Here is a 9763-nt window from a genome sequence, read left to right on the forward strand (position 1 = left end):
GTCACGTGCAGGACACGGACCAAACGAAGGCATGCTCTGATTGGTCAGAATGCCAGCTAATCCGGATCGAGCATCTTTGACCCGACGATTCTCGCCCCCTCACGGAGATTCTAGCACGACCTTGTGGAACACCCTGTGATTACCCTATAAATACAGTTGTAATAATTTTCCCTTGTCTCCATAAAGGCTGTGTAGAGCTACCGTACCTTTTGATATACCATAGTGGGCGGAGCAGGAAGCCAGGGGACCGATACAGAGTTGCACTACCCTTCAGCAAGACAAGAGATGCGCTCCCAAGAGTTGCAAGGCGTCGACTCAGTTGACGGACAAATGAACACAGCCAACCGTTACAGGAATAGGGCCTAAACGTGAAGTTAGGAGCACCTGCATCTTTACATCTGTGGTCCCACGCCCATAATATACTGTTTGATAAGCAAACAAACCTAATTACCGACAGCGCAACCTAAGCATCGGTACAAATGGCGGAACAATGACGCATACTTAACCATTTCACTAACAGTCAGCTTGGTAAACGTCAGTCGCTGCTCTGGCCTGATCAGTCATGTTCACTCTTATATGGAAAATGACTAGGGCGGAGCAAGGACCGTGGAGTGATAGACAACTATAAAGGACGCGTGAAACGATAGGTTTCTAGCTCAGAGACGTTAGCTCATTTGATTCTTAAAGATTGTGCTCACCGTTAAACTAAATAACATGGTGAACTAATTGCAAGTAAACCGTTTTCTTAAAAAAAAGAAAGCCAAATAGGCTAAACTGCAGGTCAGTTATTCCTAGAAAACAAGTTTGAAACGATGTGATAGTGAATTCCATCCGACGAATACTAAAAGGTAATGCTGCTATCTAACCAAACAGTTCGATAAAGTTCAAGGTTTTGAGCATCATTCCCTGACCGGGATCTTCATGACTCACATCGGCTGCTAATTTTTCCCATAGCTGACGTGCAGGGTAGGAGTACCGGAGTGCATTTACGTTCCCACACTTCCATTGGGTACTAGGATAGCCATTCAACACAGAAAAACGGAATCGTAATGGGATTAGTATTGCTTGCTATGGTCTGAAGAGAACACAATCCAGTGTGTACAGCTGAGAAAAAAGTTCCCTAATAGCCCAGACATTCCTTCGAACAACGACTGATAATAGAAACTACTGAATTCACAACACATCAAACCCTGCTTCAAGCATACAGTCCACTGTGAGGATTCCTGAATGCTCTGTATGTGAAAACGTGTTGGTACTGAAAGAAGAGAGATTCGAAAAAGAAACACGCTACCGTGTCACAGAAATGCCACATCACATTGTTTTTGCACCTGAAAGGTAAGATCGTAAAACCGACACATGTACACAAAATCTTTCAATGTTGCTATAACGAAAATGAGCAATGGTGCCGCAGCAGACGTGTAAAAGGCTACAGCGGGACATGTACTGTATTCGTACAAAAAGGACTTGTTGTTCTTCAAGGGTGACAAACAACTGCAACGAATGGGACCAGGCTGAACAAGGGCCAATTACATGCACAAAATAGTAAAGAGAATGGCACCGCTACTGCTCAACAGTATCTCTACTAGGACCACAAAGTTCTCGTTGAATTCGCACCTAAGGGAGGTCGTTGAAGACTGAGGTATTAAATTTGGAGGAAAAAAGTACGTGGGTCTTCCACAAACTGCTTTATTTTTCGAAGGAAGGTAACTGCCTCGCGTCCATCAATCAGGCGATGGTCGTATGTTAACGCTGCGTACATCATGGGTCGGACTACAACCTGTCCATCCTTGGCCACGGGACGGTCAAAAACTCCATACATACCTAGTATGGCCGATTGTGGAGGGTTGATGATGGGAGTTCCGAATAAAGAACCATAGACGCCGCCATTACTGATGGTAAACGTCCCTCCGTCCATATCCTCCACGGCTAAGGTACCGTCTCTGGCGCGTTTGCCAAGTTCGACAATTTCACGTTCTATGTCATAGTAGCTCATCTTCTCGACATTGTGCAAAACAGGCACTACCAAGCCCTTAGGGGTAGCTACTGCAATACTGATATCAATGTAGTCGCGATAGATTATATCCCCACCATCAATGACCGCGTTCACAACAGGCTGATCCTGCAACGCGACAGCAGATGCCTTCGCAAACGTTGACATAATGCCCAGTTTGATTCCGTGACGTTTTTCGAACACATCCTTATATTGACGGCGTAATTCAATCATATTCGTCATATCAATCTCGTTGAACGTTGTAAGCATGGCGCAAGTATTCTGTGCATCCTTTAGACGCTGGGCTATGCGAAGCCGCATGCGGCTCATCTTGACACGTTGCTCACCACGTTCACCAGTAGAGGGTGCTGCTTGTGTAAGCTTAGTCTGTGTGGGCACCTTTGTAGAAGGGGGTTGCGGAGCCTTTGGCGATTCCTTTTTATCACCTACAGTTGTTTCTACCACGGGAGCTTTCGGTGGCGAGGGTGGTGGCGGCGGCGGCGATGATGGTGATGTCATTGAGGCAGGAGGTGCAGTATCAGCGGCAGCGGAGGCAACAGCCCCTTCTTCAATTTTGAGTACTTCTTGGCCTGCAACAACCTTTCCACCATCATCTACGAGAAGCTCCTTGATGATCCCGGCACAAGGGGCGTGAACAGGAACATTAGTTTTGTCCGTTTCTATTTCTGCGACCACTTCATCCGAGTCCACGCGATCGCCGACAGCCTTTTTCCAGACGATGTCCCCTTCAGTGATGGACTCGGCAAACGGAGGGACAGAAACAACACGCAGGGCTCGAAAGTGACAATTCAGATGAAACTGCCGGTAAGTGAGGTTCCTGAAGAGTGGATGAAAAGAACAGTAAAGCGAACGGATGGGTGCGGTAGTACAAACAACCCGAAACAACTATTATAGCCTCATCCCAACGCAAAGATCGAGTACGTGCAACGGAATAAAGGATCCAAAAAAAGGAAAACGGAGAAAGCAAGGTCGGCGCAGTTATTGAGAGAACGCAAAAACTTATCACAAGTGTAATAAGTCCACAAAACCGCCGAAAATCTGCCTAGCAGTTCCTGACATGGTAGTTAAAGTAAATTATCAAACACCAGTGTCTCGAAACACCGAAAAGTGTACCGAAAATCGTGAGAACCTCCAGCGATCCCTATCTTCACAACAAAATAGTCCCTGATTCAAAGCAGAAACTAGCATTACTCGGTGACATTACCAACGTTTGATGTCAGTTAGGGTAAATTTCTGCTCCGATTTAGTTTTTCTGAGTACCCTCATCGAAATCCCCATTTGACTTCTTTGTAAAAAGGGGCATCAAAATCCAAAACAAATACTGACTAGTGATGCGAATACGAAAAAAATCTACAGTAATGATAAAAAATAGTCTCCAATCGTCCTAGGTCCCAGATCACGTCCAGAAACAGCATTTGACCACACAGAGATGGGTTGGGTGTGCACGTGAAACCGAAGTATACATGGAATGGCTTACTGTATCCTAGCTTCACTGACATCTGAGACATTGACGGACAGTCGATGAAGAGAGCATGGACACTGCGACAGACATACTTCACAGGATCACCCATAATTAGGTTGAGCCAACGGGTAAAGTCTAACCGGCAGCGGCTTGCTTTTGTAGACCATCCCTCAGCTTGCGAATGGACCTTTCTATCTCAAAACGTGGTCAGGCCACAGGATCAAACAGACTTCCATCAGCATTATTCAGAGACGTCAACGAATACATGTTTTGTCCTAACGAGGCTGTTTGAAGTAATTTGGGAGCAAAAATGCATCCAACCGAACTGAGGCCAGTAAACACTGTATTCAAAACTACTCAAAATGATCGTTCAGAGAAACCTTACCACAGCTGTAACGCGGCCAATGACTTCATCGCACAAGACTCTAATTCCAGGAAGGATTTCGGGCAGGCACCGGGTGCGCTGGCTAAGTCTCCACGTCATGTCAAGTTGTTCAGCAGCATCATGTATAGAGCCCACTGACGGTAGTGGTTTCCTTCAACTTCTAAGGGAGCTTCGACTCAGCGGATAGGTCTCCTCGCTCACATATTTCCAAGGCGCGTTCGACTCACTTGACCAGTTTGTTCACTTTGACACGCTTGGTCAGCATAGAATATCCCGGGAGTTTGTATTATCAGACGTGACATGTGACAGTATGCGGGAGCTCTGCAAAACTTTCGTACACAAAGTGGTACCCGTCATGAACGTCCCATCTCCCCATTCCTATTTACTTTCGCAATCGACGAGATGACGGGGCGAGCACTACGCCTTCAAAATCCAGGTGTTTAGATAGCAGCTGACGAAAGCCGTGTCGAATTTGGAACAGCCGGGTAACATTGTCCTCGTCTTCAAAGATGAACTGACCAAAGTCATCCCGTCCTTTGGCATGCTCTTTGCACGCACAAAGTGTAAGGTCGTATGCCTGGAAGGCAGTCACGGGACGCGCCACTTGCAATGCAGGGAAGGCAATCGAATTTAAAGCGCGTCTTACATATTTTGAGAGTTGTATCGGTTCTGATTCTAGTGTGACAGATTTGGGCTATGTTCGATAACTTGAGACATCTTTAGTTGCAAAAAGGCATACCCCTGATTCTGAAGGGACAAAGATGGTAGTCTATCCTCTTTCAGAGATGTCGTAAAGATCAGGTTGATGAGTTGTAAACAAGGCCACTTCATCCGTCTTGCAAAGGAGGCCGTGTACGTTGATTAGCAGGTTGTAATCTCGCGTGTCTTAAACAGGACTGGAAGTCGCGGCACACAGTACCGGTTAACTACCTCGAAATTCCGGGCTGTGAATTGGCCCTCACCATCATCCAGTCGAGTTTGCATTCTGGAGAGCTCGGTTCGGACGACTATGGCAATTCTAACTCCAGGCCTGATGGGGTGGTTTTAACAAGAGATTGTGTTCACGTCGGTGAGAGTCGCTTCAGGGAGGGTCACAGCCTGTCAGACCGCAGAGTTCCAAAGTGGACAAGGGGAATACCACGGTCACTGACGTCCAAAAGTCGATCCATGACCGACCTGGAGACATGCACGACTTCTTAGATTGGCTCCTTCAGCGATTCCGGTGTTTCAGATTAACAACCTACTTTTGAGTGGTCTTGCTAAGTTGAGGGCTCGGACGGTGATGGATATAGATGTGGTTTGCTTTGGTTACAAACTATGCTGAAATCACAGGTAATATTACGTGAGTCGGTTGGGGAATTTTCAATAGAGGCCTCCTGTACCCTCCCCAGAATAGTATTATTGTTCAACGAGAACTTCAGGGAGGGCGCAATCTCTCTTGAAGCAGGGTTGAAGAGATGTTTCTTACTGTATGTATCGTTCGACAACGCCAGAGAGTATTGCGTAAACTCACAGATTACCGCTGCCTGTTCATCTGCTTACGACCCAACCGACTAGGGCCATGAGACACTCAAAGGCACTTTGACCACCTTGTTGTGGAAGGTCAAGAGCTCAGATATTGTTATGGCCGCCGGGAACGAATGCGCCAGCGGTTAGACAGCGCTGCTGAGGCTTAATTAGGTGGTCGTCTAGGTTTGAAATCGAGACGCACGGACAAGGGCGAACGTCTTCTGGAGTTATGTACTGATCTTCTGTGCAGTACCAGCTTCCGAAACAACCGAAGCCCTCTGCTAATACGGCGTCTCCCAGTATGCGATCCAACTCCCAACAAAGATCACATCGCGATTAGACGTAAGTGAAAAGGGTCAATTAACGACTATTTTTGTTTGGTATGCCTGCATATGTACATTTGGATTGTGACTCCTCATTAATGGCTGACGAACTGTCCACATTCCTACATAACAGAGGAGTTTGTACCAGCCGAACGACTGCTTATGATCACTAGGGGAACGGGCAGGTCGAACATCTCAACGAGACACTTTGAAGCGCGATCCAGCTCGGACTTAAGACGAAAGACCTTCACATCTGTTACTGGGATTCGTCTCCGTCGGACGCCCTCTACTATATACGATCCCTTCTCTGTGCTTCCCCAAATGCCATTCCAGAACGTATGTTTCGGTTTGGATATCGGTCATCCTGTGGTCTATCTATACCGACCTGGCTAACTATACCAGAACCCATTTTGCGGAAGAGACTTGACTGTGCCTCAAAGTATGGACCAATCGTTGAGGAAGTCAAACTTATAAACTGCAATCCACATTACGCCCACATTCGTTTCTCAGGCGTTATCAAGGCATTATACCCATCCACCATCTCACACCTTGACTGCACATTCGTCAACAAGTTCACACGTACATCATTCACTTAATGCAATGACTCTTATACACCCCTTCTATCTGACTCGCACTCACATCCGCTCAGGAACGTCAAAGATAACGTCGATCATACTTCACTCTCACCCCCGAGTCCAGGGCGATGCACTGGCATCTCCAAATACGTATAACCTTAGCACCTCTAATTTAGCCAGGCTCCAGCAACGCACATGACCCTACATTTAAGACATTGAGAAGCCTGGTCACATTTTTCATTACCCCTTGGTAGATTTTTGCGGTCAACCTTCATTCAGTTCTCGTGTCTGAGGTACCCCTCTTTAAATACAATCCAGCGGCCCGCGTAAATGTCATGATTATTTTCGGTGTTCGGATAATCGTTTCGTTTTAACCAGGCTTTTGTCTTTAAGCTTACTTACCTCTACTCTTAGAAAAGTAAGGCGCTTTGCATTCTATGATGTTCTGTCTTGTGAGCGCACTCAATCAGCATCCAGACTTCATCCGTCATCATCATCATCATCTATGATGTTCTTGTGAGCGCACTCAATCAGCATCCAGACTTCATCCGTCATCATCATCATCATCAATGACAGCAACATCAATGTTGCCAGCCACGCTTCACTGCTTCACCCCTACTCCAAAATAAAGCTACCAATTTAACCCCCTCCCCTTTAACGAGCTAACATGTTGTCACGTCATTCTGCTGTTGCTCTCCGTATGAAAGACTATGCAGAGCGTCCGTCTTCTCAACTCTGCGTGTGTACTTCCAGACTCTTAAATAGATACGAAAGTTTTCCCCCAATATAAGTTGGAGAAACCTCCACAAAGACGAGGATATTCTTTTTTATAACAGAGCTGTCCTCACAATTTTTCAGGTAAGTTTGTGTGCCTTATATGTTCTGTCATTTTGTGCTGCTCTACTGTCGTCTTCCACATGGCCTACATAAAAAGGACTTTTGTCTGCTCATATAAGGCCTGAAACCCACTTCCTGGGTTAGTGACAGTTCCAATGCCACACTTCACAAGTCTGCTCACGTACATTCAGTGAGCCTACCAATAACTTCAACCATATTTCTCATCAGCAAGGTCTTGCGATCATATGAGAGATGTCTTCAAACATATAGATGCTCGTGCGACACTGTACAGACATTCAATTATTGTCTTTACCTCATGACTGCAGAAGCCGTAAGACCCAATCACAGTGAGCTTTTTCCACGTAGTTGCCCATAATATGTAACAATCTAATTGGATGTGCGCACGGTATGATTCGTCAAATGGTGACATAGTTGGAATATTGACTGAGGTGAACAGAGTTAGGAGATATCATGAAACAGAGCACGACAATTCCGTATTTATCAAGATTCAAGTAACCATCACTGAGAGCAATAGCTTGCAGGAGACACAAAACTTGACATGCAACTGAGTTGTCCAACAGCAGCTCTAAATACCAATGTAGTGTTCTCTATGATCCCAAACTGGAAACTGATAATGTGACAGGTTTACTGGCTTATACGCTTTGTTTTCAAGGCGCAAGCTGGTCTCCCCTTTTTAGAAGGTGGCACGTGTAAAGGAAATTGGAAGTCTTAAAGGTGGCACTTTTTCCGGGGGCCCCAAAGTATGACAGCAAGCAAGGCGTATGCGAAGGTGAATCTGATCCCCCGAAAACTCCAAAACCATAATGTCCCAACAAAGCAAAACTCAGATTCAATAATTACGAAGCCGGACAAACCCTTAGGAGCACAACACACCAGCAGCAACCACTGAGCAACCAAATTCAGTTATCCAGACTGGAACAAGGCTCCGACATCGGTTACGTAGAACTGTTTCAAAAAAATGAAAATTACAAAACAGTTGATAAACATCCAAACATCGGCATTCACAGTCATAAAATGAGGGCTAGCCCGAGCACTTCGGCACTAAACGAGCAGCTAGGTCAGAATTGGGAATAAATCGACCGCATATCCGTTCAGAATTAATGCGCCGAGATATACGTACGCTCGACTCCAAACGCGTGATTTATCTGAAGATCCAATTCCACGGAAATAACCAAAATGATAGTCAAAAAAGTCATCTGAGGATAATGAACGCACCCAAATCCTGACGTTTGATGGCTTCGATAATTGGTCTATGTAGGACATCTCTATCGGTTGGCAGCAGTAACGTGGCCGCAGATGTCTCACCGACCTTGGTCGAAATAGTTGTATTTACTTCCGGCTCACCGCCAATCGCTGAAGCGTTTTCAACCTTTTCACTGCCTACCTCATCTAACTTGGAGGTCAGCGTTTCAGGAAGAGCTGTTGTGAGAGATGTCGCCTTTGGAGTTACTTCACACAATGTTTCAGACATAGGTGGAGACTTTTTGGCTGTTTCATTTGGATTCTGATATAACAGAACCAATAGTATGTTGACCAAACGTAAAACGCTCAACACAACGGACTCGTCTTCGCTGCGCTGAAGTAGCATCGCCAATGTGGTAGCAAACTGCCCATCGCTGGCTAGGAGGCTGTGCGTTAGGTTGCTAGACGCACAGCACAAAGTAACCAGAATATTGGTTATCGCGTGGACCACAGCTGGATTGCTTTCAGCAGTAGAAACGCTATCACGTGCATCACCTGTTCCAGTTGAATCCAGTGGTAATCCTGTTAAAATTAAGTAAGAAAGAAAGAAAATTAGGAAGATGAAGGGCTACCACTTGAGATAAGAAGTTAGTGGGTTCCACGAGATAAAAACGATGGAAACAAGTTAAAGGAAAATTGGCGTAAGTAACAATATCAAATTGATGGGCTACAAGGACGGCTAACGACCACAAAGTGACAATAAGGTCCAAAAAGGACGTTGGGATGGGGCCACGATCACATTCAACAGCCTACTGGGGGTGAGGCGTTTGCCGAAGTGAAGTAAACGAAATTACCAAGCGGCTCCCACAAGTTAGGCCGAATAAGAACGCAAGAACTTTGTTCACAGTTGGGTCCATGACCATCCATCTTTGCCTGGGTAGCAAAAGTAAGCAGGTAGAAGAACGTATGGTAGTAGTAAAATAGCTAAGTTCGATTTTTCTTCGATTTTCTTGGAATCGCATGAAGGTTGAAAAACCAAAAGACCGTACCTTAAGCTCAAACGTTAGACACCAAAAGTCTTCTGGCAAGAAGGGAATGGGTACAAAGGTTATACAGCAGTTGAAGATACCTCAGTTCTGCTAATGAAACACAACGATTCCCACGGCCATATAACAACAACGGGTACTTCCATTGAAGAATGTGTCCAGCACCAGAAGCTGCGTTGGTTGGGACATGTTTTACGCATGCCGAACCATCGTTTGCCGAAGAGAGTACTGTTTTCCATGCCCAATTCGGAGTGGCGTAAACACAGAGGTGGCCAACGCTTGACTTGGCGGAGGAGTATGAAGGAGATCACGAAACGCTTGGGTGCTGTCGGTGCCACTCGCCTTCCAGGATGGGGACCGCGTGATCCTCACTGTGCCTGGTTGGAGACACTACAAGATATGACTGCCAACC

The 9763-nt window shown here is 45.9% G+C and overlaps 1 protein-coding gene across 1 annotated transcript in view; it reads right to left on the reverse strand.

Moving 5' to 3' along the window:
* Nucleotides 1-1642: 1642 nt before the first annotated feature.
* Nucleotides 1643-9763, reverse strand: part of T265_11785 (hypothetical protein) — a gene marked incomplete at both ends in the record, with an annotated part of 9077 nt that continues 956 nt past the window's right edge. Inside the window, 3 exons of the mRNA XM_009178545.1 lie at nt 1643-2828; nt 4245-4533; nt 8339-8887. Of these exons, the coding sequence (XP_009176809.1) occupies nt 1643-2828; nt 4245-4533; nt 8339-8711 (1848 nt within the window). The remainder of the gene's footprint in view (nt 2829-4244; nt 4534-8338; nt 8888-9763) is intronic.

The sequence above is a fragment of the Opisthorchis viverrini genome, assembly GCF_000715545.1.
Source record: "Opisthorchis viverrini unplaced genomic scaffold opera_v5_579, whole genome shotgun sequence".
NCBI classification, from domain to species: Eukaryota; Metazoa; Platyhelminthes; class Trematoda; order Opisthorchiida; family Opisthorchiidae; genus Opisthorchis; species Opisthorchis viverrini.